At 40.7% G+C, this 16,907-nt stretch overlaps 3 protein-coding genes across 3 annotated transcripts; 1 reads left to right on the top strand and 2 right to left on the bottom strand.

Moving 5' to 3' along the window:
* Positions 1–2,027: 2,027 nt before the first annotated feature.
* On the bottom strand, positions 2,028–5,983 carry LOC129588088 (DNA mismatch repair protein Msh2-like). The gene is given in 10 exon segments (XM_055482137.1): positions 2,028–2,355; positions 2,442–2,664; positions 3,072–3,489; positions 3,575–3,700; positions 4,024–4,204; positions 4,415–4,560; positions 4,741–5,124; positions 5,383–5,487; positions 5,555–5,805; positions 5,896–5,983. Coding segments are annotated over 9 exon segments (1,827 nt in total). The 5' UTR covers positions 5,733–5,805; positions 5,896–5,983; the 3' UTR covers positions 2,028–2,289.
* Positions 5,984–11,163: 5,180 nt separating this feature from the next.
* On the top strand, positions 11,164–13,011 carry LOC129588093 (superoxide dismutase [Cu-Zn]-like). The gene is made up of 5 exons (XM_055482156.1): positions 11,164–11,729; positions 11,864–11,973; positions 12,269–12,308; positions 12,421–12,573; positions 12,720–13,011. Exons 1-5 carry the CDS (start codon positions 11,375–11,377, stop codon positions 12,770–12,772), a joined length of 711 nt encoding a protein of 236 aa, XP_055338131.1. The 5' UTR covers positions 11,164–11,374; the 3' UTR covers positions 12,773–13,011.
* A 1,474-nt stretch (positions 13,012–14,485) lies between these two features.
* Positions 14,486–16,798, bottom strand: LOC129588127 (transcription initiation factor IIB-like). The gene is made up of 3 exons (XM_055482214.1): positions 16,451–16,798; positions 15,882–16,258; positions 14,486–15,400 (listed from the first exon to the last, which is right to left on the bottom strand). The coding sequence occupies exons 1-3, from the start codon at positions 16,453–16,455 to the stop codon at positions 14,826–14,828; spliced, it is 957 nt and encodes a 318-aa protein (XP_055338189.1). The 5' UTR covers positions 16,456–16,798; the 3' UTR covers positions 14,486–14,825.
* Positions 16,799–16,907: the final 109 nt, after the last annotated feature.

Here is a 16,907-nt window from a genome sequence, read left to right as displayed (position 1 = left end):
TATGAATTATGCTAGTCTTTCTCTAAATATTGTATCCGGATCAGATACAATTTTGAAAAAAACGGCAAAGGATTAAGTTCTACTTATTGGACCGCAATGCAATTCGTACAGCTGGACACCCGTGGAACCACGTATACTTCGCTTACTGCCTTATATGGGCTCCCCTTATATTACTCTCCCTTATCTGGGCTCCCGAGCAATATGAGCAACCCTCTACATTGGCGGTTACGTTATTACTCACAGTTTTGCAGCTGTTATCAGTGTATGACTGAATGAAAATTTAGATGTATGTACTTGAAATACTTATTTCGCCAGTACTTTTGTAGCATTGAGTTTGTATGAACGTTTGTGGCATTTTTTAGTTTGTTCATTGGCAAATCCGGTTGAAATTAATGAAAAATATATGTAGATAATATAATTATATAAATATAATTCGGATGTGAAATTTCGGAATTCTTTGATGTGCTCACTTGTAAATCCGGTTGAAAGAAGTAGAAAAGGGTTCTGCTATAAATCCGATAAATAATTTGACGGGTATTGCTCACTAGCCGGGAGCCCAGATAAGGTAGAGTAATATAAGGGGAGCCCATATAAGGCAGTAAGCGAAGTAGTTGTAATCTAAAAACACATCGTTGCGCTACCAGTATGTCCAGTAGTATCCTAGCATACTATCGTACTGACCAGTGAGTCCGACACATTTTCAAACAAATTAATTGCATAAAGCAATCGTTTTTTTTTTAAATTTGAAGAGTTCTTCAGTTAATCTCAGTAAGCGTTCGCTTGCCACTTATACAGTGCTTTTTTTAAAAGTCTGTTTACGTGATTATAACCAGTGATTATAACGTGATGTGTTCCTTATCACTATCTGACCCTTTTCAAGCACTTTCAATAGAAAAGTGAAATCGAATCGTATCGAAGCGTATTCGACTATCAGGCCACCGTACGGCTTGCGCTTTGCACTTCCGGTGTTCGTCTATCTGTGCTGCAGCGCCAGCTCACTCCAATGTCTGACCATTGACCAAAAACACATCGGCACAAACGGTCTACTCAGGAAGAGCACCGTCCCACACTACCGCTTTGCCGTATTTCCAAGGATAACATCTTAGTGACTTAGTCCATCTAGTTGCTTCCGTTTCCTCCGTTTTTTTATCCGTTTACTATTCACCGAACCTGCTGTGAGACTTTGTTTTGTTTAAATTTATCAGTTTTATTTCGGTACGAGTACAGGTACACGACTGCTGTCTTCGTTTGTGCACTGTTGGGTTCGATAACTGCTTATCGAAAAAGTAGTGCGTAAAATGCACAGCAAGTACCGAAACAATCGTGCACCGGGGCGTCCAGTGCTATAAACTAATAATGAAAGTACACATTTCCGGAACTTTATAGTTTATAGTACTTTATACTCATTACTGACCAGTGACTAAACGAGACCCCCATCGACCTCGGGACTTTTTTTTAGACCAAATCTGACCTCGGGATAATTTTCAGCGCATTTTTCTGATATAGAAACCATTTTTCAAAATGCTTTTTGAAAGAAAAAATCTCTGACTGCCGGGGCCCCTCAGTAATCTTGGGCGGTTGTAATGGCGCCGCTAACAAATCTTTTATTTTTGCATTTCAAAAATTTTTTCTGGGTAAATCGATATCGCTGATTCTGAATATGTTGTTAGAAAAATTGTATTAGTTATCTGAAGGAAGAATTTTGCGTTTTAAAAATTTTAGGTGGATTTTACAAAATTTTGTTTTTATCAAAAAATTTTCTTTGCTTCGACTCGAAAAAATTTTCTGGCAACATATTCAGAATCAGCGACATCGATTCACCTAGAAAAAGTCTCTAAAGTGCAAAATAAAAGATTTGTTAGCGGCGCCATACAACCGCCCAAGATACTGAGGGCGGAAGCCCCAGCAGTCAGAAATTTTTTCTTTCAAAAATATTTTGAAAAATGGTTTCTATATCAGAAAAATGCGCTGAAAATTATCCCGAGGTCAGATTTGGTCTAAAAAAAAGTCCCGAGGTCGATGGGGGTCTCGTTTAGTCACTGTTACTGACCAGTGAGTCACGGTATCACTTGGCTCGCGAGACAGGGCCAAATCGCCAACTCTCAAAATACATGCCCAATATTCCAGAACATCAAAAAGCGCTTAAGCGCCTATACCGATAAATCAGTCAAATTGGTCACAATTAAGTAAATTGATTATTCTAAATCTGGCACCATCGGAATTAGGAACAAGAAAACTCGAAAGACCGTAAAACAATCTGTACAGGAGCACAGGACCCATTCATTCATTTTAAGAAGATACAGAGGAACCGATGGCATGCGTTTTTTCGAGCTCGTCAAGAATCGCGGCAGCATCCTAATGACAAAATCATATCACAATACCTTTATCATGGAGCGAGTCATCTGATCTGAATAAGAGAAGCACAACAATACTACGCTTACCTGTATGACGTGGGAAGGCATGCCGGTAAGTCTTGCGATATTTACACCAAAACTTTCTCGGGAAACACCTGGCTGAACCTGATACCGGAAGACGATGCCATCCTCTGATACCACGGCGGTCACTTGACTCAGTACAACACTCTTCACTTCCTTCTGGAGTTCCGCCAGTTCGTTGAAGTGAGTTGTGAACATGCAGTATGACTTCAAACGAGTCGCGATATGCCTGCAAAAATAAAATTACCACTCAAATTAAAATTAGAAAAAATCTAAGAATGAATTAGTTAAACTTTCTAAGAAAATGTTTTCCATCGTATTTTACCAACCAAAGAACAGGCACTGTTCGGTTAGACCCAAATAGTCCCAAATAGTGCGGAAATTTGAGGCAACCGCTCTACAAGATTAGTTCAAGGTAGTTCGACCACCTTATATTCTGCTGGTCTTCACTCAAAGTTAATATTGACAAACATAGAAAGACACCTTTTAATTACATAAGCACTGAAAGTCTAAAACTCAAGTTCAGCACCTAACGATATATTACTGTATTACAGCAAGTTATAAACACTAAACACTACCGATCTCACAAAAGTTTGCATGATTAGCAGAATACGTAAACACTGTCAGAATACCCACTCCGCTACAGCATAAGCAAGTCCGTATCCGTCGTAAGTAGATGTTCCCCTCCCAAGTTCATCAATAATGATAAGCGAATGTTCCGTGGCCTTCTTCAAAATGTCTTGAGTTTCTAGCATTTCCATCATAAAGGTCGAGACTCCTTTAGTGACACTGTCGCCCGAACCAATTCGAGTATATACTCCGTCAACCAAGGATACCGCAGCAGAACTGCATGGCACGAAGCTTCCCATTTGTGCAAGAATAATACTTAAAGCAACCTACAAACCAGATGCACCCTATGAAGTACCGTAATATCACCTACCATGGAACCTTTCCTCGTTTTCTTTGAATCGCACAGAATTTGCAATGAAATCCTTGTGAAGAAAGCTTTCGATGCATGGATGCCGACTGTCAATCAGCTCAATAGTTCCTGTTTCTGTTAAAAAAAGAAGCCCCCGTGAGTGCGTAATGGGTGTAATACGAGTTATAATTATACCGGATTATTAATCCTTATGCTTTACCTTTCGGAAAGATTTTTGGGCGCACATACGGAATGGTTGCTTCACATGCAACCCGAGCGAGAGCGCAGATCACGTCCAGAGGTGCCATTATTTGATTGAGCGTTCGACAAGGCTCATGGAAAGTAGCTACAGACAACAGAACAAGGGTAAATGTGCCATCATGCCATGGCTGGCATGGCACATGCTAATAATTAAACCTACTTCAGCTACCTGATACACTAAATGTTTTAAACATTAAATTTAGATTACTGGTTTTGACACTGTATATTCTCAGCCGATAAATTATTTATTATTCAACCAGTGATGTAAGTCTTCGAAACATAGATGTGCACTTTTACAGTAGCAATCCCAACAGCGTGCAATTAACTTTCTCGAACATCCAATAAGAAGGATCCTAGCCGCATCTGTTGATTTTAATTTTATCGCGGTTCAACAATCACCAAGCTTACCGGCTGTATTGACCAGCTCTTCCATCACATGCTGCTGGGATTCTTCGTATCTGTCGCGCAAGACCTTATATTCAGCATCCAGGCTCTTCAAATCAGGCGTTTGAAAACAAAATCCCGAAGTTTTATCCTTTTTACGGATTAGTCCAAGTCGTGTCACATGTGGCCGCAATTTTTTCTCTTCCTGTACAATGCAGTTATGGAGATGTGTTATTATGCAAAACACATGATTAACCAAAGAAAAACTGTATGTACTGCAAAGAGAAGCGTATCCTTAACATATAAGAAAAGGAACACCGTCACTATACTTTGTAACTTTGTTACAGATACTGTACTAAAATCTGTCAAAGCAACATACAGTATAGTAGCTATCAAAAACGGCATTTTCTTATACCTTAGAAGTAACCCGATACAAGTATCCATCTCGGCGATCATACTCAAATTTTAATGCTTTTTCTTTTTCCAGCTGCACTTCCTTCGAAAGTTTAGTCCAGTCCTTTTTCATCCGCTCCAGCAAATCCTCTTGTTGCTCACTCATTTCTGCAAGGAAGACTAGTAAACGCACCGAATTCTTTATAGAAAAACACATCTTGCACAGTTAGTTTGTACTATCATTGTAGAAAAAGCCGAATAATACTACAAGCTATTTGAATAGTACAGCAACAGAAAATGCACGATACAGTAAATCTTTCATTTGATTTCTGTTTCATACAAAAGTACCTTCCAGCTCAGGCGTAACATCAGGTCGAATCCTGTATTCCCCGGTTTTCTGGATATAAGCGACATCAACGGTCTGCTTAACCAACATCCGATAATTGCTCAGCATTTCGTAGAACGACTGCAGTTTCGACGTGAACTTCTCCTGGACTAGTTGTGTACCACGCTCAGAGGCGTCTCTCAGGCCTTCTTTCAACGCACGGACAAGAGCCGGGAGCCTTTCGACGGCGACGAATATTTTGTACAAATCCTGCAGGCTGATCCTCTTCTTCTCTAATTTCTTGACCAAGGGCGCAAAATCGGGAAATTTCTTGACATAAGTGTCGGCAATTGTGGTACGGAAAGAAGGACTGTTGACGAATAATTCCACAAGTTCCAGCCGATCCTCTACCAACAAAACACTTATTTGTCTATCAAATGTTATAGTTCGGCGATCGTAGTTGAGAATTATTATCGTCTTGTGCATTTAGCAGCTTAGCACACGATCAAAAAATACGACTTTTTGTACGAATTTACAATTAACAAATTCTAAAATATATACATCTTCCATATTCTGAATTACACAATAACAATAACGAACATAAATATGCGGTTCAGCTCCCAAAATTCCTATATAATCCAGTTTTTACGGCGCGTAATGTTTACCGATTTCCGCAACACACGTCAGGGGATGAATCAGCCATCGCTCCATTAAGCGAGCTCCTTGTGGAGTTCCACAGCGCTGCAGCAGTTTCAGCAAGCTTCCTTTCCCTGAAGATTCAAGTAAATGCTGTTGACACATTTCCCGTAATTCACAAGCCGTGGATTTGTTACAAACCATCCGTCAGATCCAAGGCTTTGCGGACATGATGTGGAATAACAAAGCACTTGTTCCCGAGTTCGGATGTATCCGTATCGGCGTCCAGGATACTAGGGTCTGCCGTTGCATCCCATTCTGCTGTTGTAGTGTTCGTTCCGGCATCCAAATCCAAAACTTCACTCTCGTCTAAATCCATCACGTCAACTTAAGCCGATATAAATATCCTATCGTTCGTTTGGACCACAATGACAAAGCATCAGACCTGCAATCTGCAAATTGCAATCATACGGTCTGTACATTCATCCATTCATTCATTCACTGCATCGCTCTACAGTACACGTGCGTCTTACTTGTCTTACCACTAGCCAGCTAGGAATAATATTTTGAAACTTGGAATATGAAAGGTAATAATGTTCGTGCAAAAAATTTTATAACTTTTATTGGCCGATAGGTTTTTACGAAAAAAAAATCGTGGCATTTCCTCGCGGAAATAGTTCCGTCGGTCGTGGTATATATCGAGAATGGCCTAGACTCCAACTCTGACTCTGACTCTGATTCTGACCACTCAAACTCTGACTCTGACTACTCAAAGTCTGACTCTGACCGCTCAAAGTCTGACTCTGACTCTGAGGGTTTCTTAGGTTTCTTAATAGGTTTCTTAGGTTTCTTAGGTTTCTTAGGTTTCTTAGGTTTCTCAGCTTTCTTAGGTTTCTTAGGTTTCTCAGGTTTCTTAGGTTTCTCAAGTTATTCTTAGGTTATTCAGTCAGAGTCAGAGTCAGAGTTTAGACAGTCAGAGTCAGACTTTGAGTAGTCAGAGTCAGAGTTTGAGCGGTCAGAGTCTGAGTCAGAGTCAGAGCTTGAGCGCGGGCCATCGAGAATACATGAGATTTTCTATAGTCTATAATTATACGGCTTGTTTCTGAACAGTGTACGGGAGTCAGTAACCAAATTGTGACACGCACCTGTTCTGCAACAATTTTGGAGGGTAGTTAAGTACTATACAATGTACGACGAGAGCATACTATTTACAAAGCAGTCCATTCTTATTTCTTAAATTTATTGTTGATTTTGTTTGCCATACTGCTGGCCGCTGGCAAAATTTTGCCAGCTGTCTAGCAGCAACGTAGCTGAAGTACGTGCGGCGGCCCATGGAGCACGCTGCTGAATAAAATCTTCAAAAATCTGTAATTTTGTAAATTTTAGTGTTAAATTCTTTGTATAAGCTTAAAAATACAAAATAACGCATACCGTTAGGCAAAAAAACTGATTCTCAGTTGTTTTCGGGTTATTCACTGTGAGCCTTTGCTGCTAACATAAGTACCTGTCTACGGAAGACTCATTCGAGATTTCATAGGCGGCTATGCTAAGCACGTATGCTCTGAGTGCCAAACCTTGAGATCAAACCAGAAAATCAGTTATTCTTCCTAATAGTATATATTATTTTAAATTTCTTAAGCGCATATAAAAAAATTCAGCACGGAAAATAACAAAGTTACGAATTTTCGAAGATTTTCATTCCAGCAGCGTGCTGCTGGAATGAGAATGTGCTCATTTTAGCACCCATTTTCTGCCTGAAATATTGAATTTAGCCCCTTTGGTGTGGATTGAACCAAAATTAAAAATTTGATATTTTGAAAACACCCGTTAACAGGTGCATTGTAACTGATGCAATCGCAAACAGGCGACGGTTTAATGCAGTTTCTCACGGCTGGTTGTTTTTCTCGTACTTGCAAGATGACTCCAACTCGCTTGATCAGTCATTGTTTAAAACAATCCAACTTCAAAAATTTAGAACATGCTGCTTTCTGTGACAACTTTTGTCGCTGCCAAAAAATTTCAACATGCGGAATCACGCTTATGAAACGTTTAAGTTCATTTTGAGTAAGTGATTAGAATGCAAAATCGATTTTGTACGTTTTACTCCACAGCCACCGCCTTCAGTTTTTATGGTGCTCGGGAACCGGCAATCAGAATTTTCCCTTGACCGGTTTTAAATGAAAAGGCAAATTCTAAATTGCAAAATTTAAAATTAGAAATTCAGCATGTTCTAAAAACATTCAGCAAAAACAAATTCTAAATTAAAAAAACATCTAAATGTTTTTGGCTTTTGCGTTAAATGTAACTGCTAATATCCTTACAAAGTCCTTGCTTGGGTGATTCAGCAAAATTGAATGAGTCGATAACACACAAAGCTAGCGTTTCATTCGATGGAGTGTTGAACGCAACCAGCGGTCAGCGGCTTACTTAAGTAACTAAACCAACTGTGGATGGTTGCACAGTTACACTGCCAGCAATGCTAAACTACCCTCTTAAAAATGTTAACCATTCAAAAACAAGCCGTATATACTTAGTCTTTGTATGCATAACGTATACAGTATCTTTATGACCTAAACATCACGGCTGATCTAATCCTCCTGGAGGGATTGGATGGGCGCTATTCACGCAATTCGGTTCAATTTATGGACTTAAGCGTCGTGCTCAGTGGCAGCGTTTACACATCCAATCTGCCACAAAATCCATTGGAAGTTGTTGCTTTTCAGTGCCTAAGCGCAAGCCCAAACACGAAAATAATTAATACTACTGTATTTGAAATTAGAAATTTTAGCTTTTATCAAAAGGAGGGCTTAAAAGCAAAGCGCAGAGCGTATCGATCCTGATAACAGGTACCCGATTTTCTGTTATTATGGTTAAGATTTTATTATTGTTAGAATCTGACTAGCGTGTGAAACATTTTGTGAATTGTAAAGGTACCACATATCGACATATGCCTCGTTTAAGAAGAAGAATTGAAGATGAATTCTCTCACTGTACTAACTTTTATTTGACCAAATAACAAATGAACCTTTTTCAGATACCTTCCATATGTTACACTTTCAGACCAGCAATGAAGCATTACAAAACTGTTTTTTGTTTAAAATGAAAAGTCAAGGACCGTTTTGTCCTACCGAAACATGCTTACAAAGAATTCTAAAATATCAATAAATTATCTCTTCCACTTAAGGAAAGCCTTTCGACAACACTAACATGAGCACTCGGTTAAGACTATGGTTAAAACTAAGATCAACAATCAGGTTTTCACTTTGATCAGAACTAACGTTAGCACTCGGGTTATGGCCCGTCAAATTAGAAGTGGGCCGGTACAAGGTACTAAATTGTGTACATGCACGAAAAGTTAACTTTGCGCACTCCCAAACACATTTTTAGTTTTATTTTATGACATTCTGTTGCCAGATGATTTGTATACACGTTATGGCTGTTTGAAAATTCCAAAAGTTTACCTGCATTCCGGTACCAAAAGTCTCATTATGGACCGATCTACTTCAAATTTTGCACATAAATGCACACGGTCTTTCGTGTTTACAGCGATCTAGACTTTCATGATTTGCTTAAAATCTTAAAATGAATTTTAGAATTTTGAAAGTCATTTTAAAATTCGAAAAACATGCTAGATCAGTGGATCGGTGTAAAAACGATATTCATAGCCAGGTGCTCCCTGAACTGGATGTTGCGCGCAAACGGTTTTCACGCCCGTGTATACAAGTCATCTGGCTACAGAATGTCATAAAATAAAACCAAAAATGTGTTTGGGAGTGCAAGTTAACTTTTCGTGCATGTACACGAATTTGTACCTTGTACCGGCCCACTTCCTTAATTTGACCGGAGCCATAACCCGAGTGCTAACGTTAGTTCTGATCAAAGTGAAAACCTGATTGTTGATCTTAGTTTTAACCATAGTCTTAACCTGAGTGCTCATGTTAGTGTTGTCGAAAGGCTTTCCTTATGGAAGAGATAATTTATTGATATTTTAGAATTCTTGTAAGCATGTTTCGGTAGGACAAAAACGGTCCTTGACTTTTCATTTTAAACAAAAACAGTTTTGTAATGCTTCCATTGCTGGTCTGAAAGTGTAACATATGGAAAGGTATCTGAAAAAAGGTTCATTTGTTATTTGGTCAAAATAAAGTTAGTACGAGCGAGAGAAATTCATCTTCAATTCTTCTCTTAAACGAGGCATATGTCGATATGTGGTACCTTTTACAATTCACAAAATGTTTCACACGCTAGTCAGATTCTAACAATAATGAAATCTTAACCATAATAACAGAAAATCGGGTACCTGTTATCAGGGTCGATACGCTCTGCGCTTTGCTTTTAAGCCCTCCTTTTGATAAAACTAAAATTCTAATTTCAAATACAGTAATATTAATTATTTTTGTGCTTGGGCTTGCGCTTAGGCACTGAAAAGCAACAACTTCCAATGGATTTTGTGGCAGATTGGATGTGTAAATGCTGCCACTGAGCACGACGCTAAAGTCCATAAAATGAACCGAATTGCGTGAATAGCGCCCATCCAATCCCTTCAAGAGGATTAAATCAGCCATGATGTTTAGGTATCTTTATGTATGGATGACTCACTGCGCTCTGCAGGATTTTGCCCTCCGGAAAATATTAAACCACTCCCCTAAAATGGGCGAATCAAAGGCGCGTAACATTTTGGTTACAAATCTCCATAGACAAAGCAAAAACAAGACGTTAACACTATTCCTATGCGAAGACTAGTCTTCTTCTTTTCATACATAGTGTTAAGTCTGCATCTGTGTGCAGACCGACGTAAAATGATCAGCAGTTCAGCACTCTCCAATCAGCTGTGCCTGTGCGTGAAAGGCGGAAGCCATCTGGTGGCGGGCTTCTTTTCACCGCTTTGCAGCGTGTGTAGATTCGTTCAAGGTATTCCGCTCTGGAGAGTGACCTCGATGGCTCGATCGTTAAAATTAAAAAATTCTTGTAACTGTATTTTTATTTACAATAACTAGTATTAAGTGCTAAAACTGTTAATGGATTCCCTACTGCTAACGAGCTAGACCTTTTGAAATGAATATGTACAATAACAATGTATAAGTGTATGTGCTTGTACTGTACCAGCGCTTGTAAATGTGCAATTATTGTTATTTGGGTGTCTATTGCCAGTTTAAATTTTGTATAGATATATTAATCACTTTCTTTTAAACTATTAGCGGGGTAAATACATAATTATAAGTATTGTATGCATGGCCATGCTAGCCTGCTAGGCCGTTGCACTTCTATGAAAACACCAAATGAACACATTAATTATGCTATATTTAATTTAATGTAGAAAGTCGTTAATTTTAAGTCACTAGACTTACCGTATGACGTATATAGATCTAGTGAACAATTATATAGATCCTAAATTATCCAATCAAGGGGCATAACTTACGAACTTGTAAATTTTATCATTTCTTAAGATATGATCTATGTAATTTCGGTTTGCGGCCATGTGAGACATAAGCACTCAAAAAAAGGATCACCCTCTCAAAATAAACCCGGAGGCACTTCAGATCGTCTGCACTCTCACCGCAAAAATAAAGCAAATTTGCATTTTTGTAAATTAATACGTGCCGACTGATCGTCAAAACATTCCGTAATGCACCACTGACCGGCAGCAACCCACGACATATGTAAAATTTAAGTACATACATACGGAGGTGTTACGACCCCGAAAATGCAGTTTTCCACCAATACCGCCAAAACTCGAACGAAAATTCGAGTGCTCGGGCACATAACAGACTATTCTCGTGTGACTTGCTATATCACTGACGATAAGCATTACCATTTACCAAGCACAATACCACAAAATGCTATAAAATGTTAGCAATGTCCACAGCTGACTGTCTGTTAACGTTTCAGTTTACACAGCTTTAAGTTACCGTTAAGTAATCTACTTCGTTGTTTTTTATCAGTACAACTAATTGTGCACGCAGTTGGTCGTTGCATGTGGACCTATTTCTAAAAAATATCAAACTTAACAGATACTAAAAAATGACTTTGTTCGTGCTAATTAAACTGGCAGCGTTGATGTGCTGCCTAGCCAATGCTCAGCAGACGACAGGATTTGCCGGTGGAAGCCCACCTATGCCGCCTCCCGGCAGCAGTCAACCTCCCGGACCACCTCCTCCAAACGGACCACATCCGCCACCAGGCGGCCAACCTGGCCAGTTCCCACCCCCGTCAGCCGATGCCAACAGACAAGCTCCAGTAGGACCCAAGCGGGCAGTTGCCGTTCTGGGAGGCGCTGGAAACAATACCGGCGTGCATGGGTATGTCGTTTTCGATCAGACCATGCCTGGACTGCCCGTTCAGATTTCTGGACTCATCTCCGGCCTTGCGCCTAACAGTGAGTTACGGATCCGGATCATCCGGTTACAGCTTGGGAACATAGATGCATGCAAGGGAAAAAAGAGTTGAATACTGTTCAACACGTAAATTGACTGATGATTTATGCTGCATGATCAGTTCTGTTTTGCGAAGGTCTGCACGGATTCCATATTCATAATTTTGGCGACATACGGAATTCCTGTCTCAGTGCCGGCTCTCATTTCAATCCTTCCAACGAAACACATGGTGCCCCAACCGATGCTGTAAGGAAGAGCCATATCTATTCACTGATTTCTCTTCGTGGCCATTGAATTCGTATTCGTATAACGTTATGTCCAATGTGCACGTGCAGATCTGCTGTTTCTACCAGTAATTAACGACTGGATTGTGATCATGATTTAGGCAGATTTCATCGTAACTAACATCGTAAGCGGCTTAAGCAACTGTTACCGGAAGACAGAATGTTTCAAGTTCAAACCCTCTTAACTGTTACTAAACTTTGCCTATTTTATCGCATTAGAAAATATTAACTGTTGGTGCGGCATCTTATATATGTAGGTGCGCCATGTGGGTGATCTGGGGAATATTTTGGCCGACGGTAAGAAATAGTTGATGACCTCGATCACCTTTTGTAAACAGCGCAACTTTTGCTGGGCAGCCTAAAGAGTAAAGAGTACAGATTTTGACCATGAAATTTTTTATTCTTGTAGCTAATGGCGAAGCAAAAATCACGTTGGTCGACACCGTTATAACTCTGGGATTTTCCGAAACGTGTGTCATTGGGCGAGCGGTTGTTTTGCACGACAAAGTCGACGATCTAGGATTAGGCGGAAGCACCGACAGCAAAACTACTGGAAATGCAGGTACGGGATTAATTAACAACTTCGCACCGGATGTGCGTCGCTGATTATGTAAAACTATAAATGAAACTGAAAGAATTATTGCGTTCGAGTCGTACTAATGCATTTGGTAATCGTGGAAGAAAATTCCTCATGCATTACTGTTACAGGAAGTCGTATTGCTTGTGGAGTGATTGGGATAGCCAACAGCACGATTGTATGATCGCATCGACCAGGTGTGAAAGCATGAAAATGCGGCTAAAATGTTGCCCTACAAACTGCAAATTGATGATTGTGCCAGTGTGCCTATGGTTATTGTGTAATGTATAGCGATCTGATGCGGAACATCATTATTTTAACATTTTTAATACATAACCCTTATGGACCTTTTATTGTTCTTTTTTCGACCCGCGTACATAGGGCATTAGCAGTCAGTTTCGCATGTGTAGATAAAGATCAAAACGAAAATGTCCACATTCCGATAATCTGCATTTCAGTGAGTAATAAGTACCGTGCAGTCATCTGAAAACGGACACGGACAAGGCCACAAAATTGCTATTAGCGAATTTGGGCAAGCGCCAGCATTGACAGTAGTATTAGCACAGTGTCACGGCTGTGGCCAAACGCACTGCAGCCCGGTTACTTGGCCGCCCAAACCCGGCGTTGGAGAAAGCAGTAGCAATACTGGTATCAATACTGTGCAGGGCACTGCAGGCCCGTAGCGAGATCCCGGTTGAATTTTCGAAGTCATCCCTTCACACTTTCCATCAGGATTTTCTGATGATACGGTTGATTCACATAAATCTAAATGTTAGTTGAGGAGATTTTTGAATTTCGTTTCCCTGAAATCACTGCACGGCGGTCGGCCATACGACACCTGAGATTGTGGGATTTCCAAGTCACCCAATGCCCCAGCGCTCAGGGGCAATACCCCAAAATCTCGGGTCTCCTAGGTGCGACCGCCCGTGCAGTTGATTTTAGGAGAAAGCGAAATTCAAAAATCTTCAACTATTTTGTTTAGACCTACGTGAATCCAACGGTGTATTCAGAAAAAGCCTTTGATGGAAAGTGTGGTAGGAGATTTTTTAAGAAAATTTAATATCTGATATTGTGCACTCGTACACTACGTACAGCCGTACTGCAAAAGCGAAAACTGCCCAGTGTCTACTTTGTCAACCGAAGAAAAGTCAACTGAAACTTGAAAACCACAACTTCAAAACTCTCTGGTTCAAAACTGTGATTTCAGTATTGTTGCAGCTTTATTTTCATCTTAGTCTCGAATCCTTTTGCTTCTCTAACCAACTTTATTAAATGCATTCATCACAGCATTAATCTATCTGCACCATGCAAACTGCCAAACTGGAGACACGCGAAACTTCTACGCCAGTCAGGGTCTTTTACTGCTGGATAAGGATAAGTTATTTTTATTGTTAACAATAAAAATCCTTTCCTTGTGGAGAATAAAAGTGTAGCACGGACTGTAATCTTGCAAATCTATGTCGAAGTTTGTCGAATTACATAAAAAGCGGGTATTTTGAATTTTGAAATTCGTGCCAGATCGGAAGCGAGGCACGATGCGATTTTTACAGGGAGTTGAGTTGATGCGCTACAAATGGAAATTTCATGATCTTCTGATGGTTCGTTTTGAAGTCATTTTAAAAATAGAAAACAATTACTGTTAACATTCTTAAACATCCCAGAAAAATCTGCATACTTTTTTGAACATTTCTGATTTTGGCTCCCCGTAGGCAGTTGTACTCAGCTGCGAAGGCAGAGGGAGAAAGAGGATGACCGTAGTTTGTCTTTTCTACGGTCAATGCCAGCTCTGCATTGACCGTGCCGTAGCTTTGAAACCGTAGCTAAAGACGATTCGGACCGACAATCGGTCCAAGACCAAAGGATATGGCTATGGCCAATGCTACGGTCGAAGAGTGCCCAAATTGTCTATTTTTAATGCTAATTGTTCAACCTTACTCCTTCAGTATCCATCACAACCGAAAAACTGTACGATTAAGTATCTACAATAATCAAAATACTTTCGTCCAACTTCACGTAAATAATACAAGTGATCATACATAATTTCGTCAACGTAAACAATAAAAATAATAAGGCAAATCCTATACACCGTATATCAAAATCCTATACTCTGTATATCCAAAGGAAAGGTCAAAAGACCAGCCACTTTACTTTGACGTTACTTAAAAGTATGACAATTTCAAAAGATAAGTCGCTGCTCTGCGTGTTCCATTCCCCAAGGCCAAATGAAATCTCATTCATCAAACGACGACCATTTTTGGCAAATCACTCCAGTCAATCGTAGGCTGGAATTCTTCCGGAAAGAGTTCTGCTGCATGGGTTGCGATCATCCGAAATGCCTGATAAATGCCGTGCTTCGAGGCTCCACTGATTCGCACAAGATCTTTGATCTGTACTTTGTCGTGACCACTGGCCAACGCCACAGCCAAAATTGCCGCACTGCACACCACATCTGGTCCCCGGTTGGGGAATAAATCCTTCTCCTTTGCCTCGCTTGCCACATGCACGGTCAGCTTTACGAGATCCTTAGGCAAGCACAAACGTCCGCAAAAGCGCTCAACCAGTTCGTATTCGTCGCCATCCGACGCTCCATCCTGCAGATCCAACAGACCCAAAATTTCTTTGTAACACTTGCCCACTTGTCGTCGGGAATACGGCGACGACTGACAGATTTCAAAGAATGTCCTCGGCATCTTTTCAATGCGGCTGGCTATAAACAGGCATGCAATGCCCAGTGCACCCTTGTGATTACCAACCACTTTGATCTTTTCGTGCACTTCCTTATACACTCCGTAAGCCGTTTCGACAACCGCACCTGCAATAAGAGCAACTGTCTTCATGCCACGGTTAACGAAAATTTCCCCCATCACCACAGATAATACAATATACTGTACAAGTATCACAATATTCTCGCGCAAGTAAATTTTATTCTCGAAAGATAATAGCACATTACATTCACGAAATTAAGAAACACTTTCCGCACCTGTACAGCGCTTGAGCGCAGATGTACAGTACAATATATTAATACAGGCTGCGCTTTTGCGGCTTCTTCGACATCAATGACGCCGCTTCGTAAAGCGGATCCAAAATTGTTTCTTAATTTCGCGTAGATACTCGATGTCGATAGTACTTGCTGTTTGCATCGCACAAAGGGAAACACGGATATTATTTGTGCGATAATTAAACAAATTTAATTCTTAGGCCAAACACGAGATATAGCTAGCCATTAATACTTGTGGAATTGCCCAAACAAACATAAGCAAACTAAACAAAACATTAGATTCTTGAGTAGTTACCTGGCAAAGAAATACGATCGGCTGCTTCGGACATACTGCGGAATGCGGATCGCAGTGATCGATTCCTGGCGGATTCCACGGTACACCTCACATAAGTCGGTCCCGAGACGTTTCTTGATCCTTCAGGGGGACCTATCATAGTGGTCAGATCCCCGTTCTCAAAGAACGGTTCTTCCGGGAGGCCAACACGCGACTGATCCGGCCCTTCGCCGAAGTTGCGCCATTCTGCGCTCGTATCGATAATGCGGTCTCCCACCACCAGCCCGCATTCGCTACACACCACATCCCCAGTCTGCGCGTCGGAAATCAGCCTAGACTCCGGATGGAAACGACAAGTCACGCGCAAATTCCGTGGCACTGCATTACCTAGAGGAAAACTGTAAACGGAAACAATTCAATGAAAGATAAATTCACAGACATAAGTAACGTGTTACGCGTTACACTAAGTTCCAGTGTTACCAGTACCACAATCGGGCCAGCATTACGATTTCTCCTGCTCGAATTTCACTGACCAATCGAAATCGCGGTCACACTTGTCGTAAAGTTAGATCTACACCTTATAGCCTTACCTCATATTCTCGGCAATACAAGTGAGACCCTGCAGCTTCTGAAAATCGGGTAGAGAGTAGAGCGCGAAGCTGTCGTAGATTTGACCCTTGTAGTGCACTCCTTCTTGCTTGAAAATCGGGTGTTCCAAATGCTGCCGTCGGCAGGTTATACCGAGACCCGGAACTTTACCTCAAAGAACTCAGTAATGGTTGTCGGGAATATTTACAGTAGTACTCCCTTTAGCTTATTCACGTCACGCTTTCTAATTCTTTCAGATCCCTAAAACTCATACAGTGTTCTTTGGGCATAAGTTGCATGTTGCCCCGTCAGAGAACCTATATGGAGAGCTTCAAGAAACGCAAAAAAACGATTCGAAGTTTCAAACATGGTTAATTGCGTGGTAACTGGCGCACCGTGGGTGTGCGCATTGGGTACAGCTGGTTACGGTTGATGCTGACCGGTACGATGAAATCGGTT

Source organism: Paramacrobiotus metropolitanus, unplaced genomic scaffold, assembly GCF_019649055.1.
Source record: "Paramacrobiotus metropolitanus isolate TYO unplaced genomic scaffold, Prichtersi_v1.0 Parri_scaffold0000028, whole genome shotgun sequence".
Taxonomy (NCBI): Eukaryota; Metazoa; Tardigrada; class Eutardigrada; order Parachela; family Macrobiotidae; genus Paramacrobiotus; species Paramacrobiotus metropolitanus.
The sequence above is the reverse complement of the archived record's forward strand: the minus strand, read 5'-3'. Positions and strand labels throughout refer to the sequence as shown.

What these genes read in the sequence shown, in the direction of transcription:
- LOC129588093 (XM_055482156.1), top strand. Translation starts at nt 11,375, where the DNA reads ATGACTTTGTTCGTGCTAATTAAACTGGCAGCGTTGATGTGCTGCCTA. An exon ending in ATGGTGCCCCAACCGATGCT is followed by an intron (nt 11,974 to 12,268) that starts GTAAGGAAGAGC and finishes TTATATATGTAG; the next exon opens with GTGCGCCATGTGGGTGATCT. An exon ending in CAAAACTACTGGAAATGCAG is followed by an intron (nt 12,574 to 12,719) that starts GTACGGGATTAA and finishes TTACTGTTACAG; the next exon opens with GAAGTCGTATTGCTTGTGGA.
- LOC129588127 (XM_055482214.1), bottom strand. An exon ending in CGATCGTATTTCTTTGCCAG is followed by an intron (nt 15,401 to 15,881) that starts GTAACTACTCAA and finishes CTCTTATTGCAG; the next exon opens with GTGCGGTTGTCGAAACGGCT.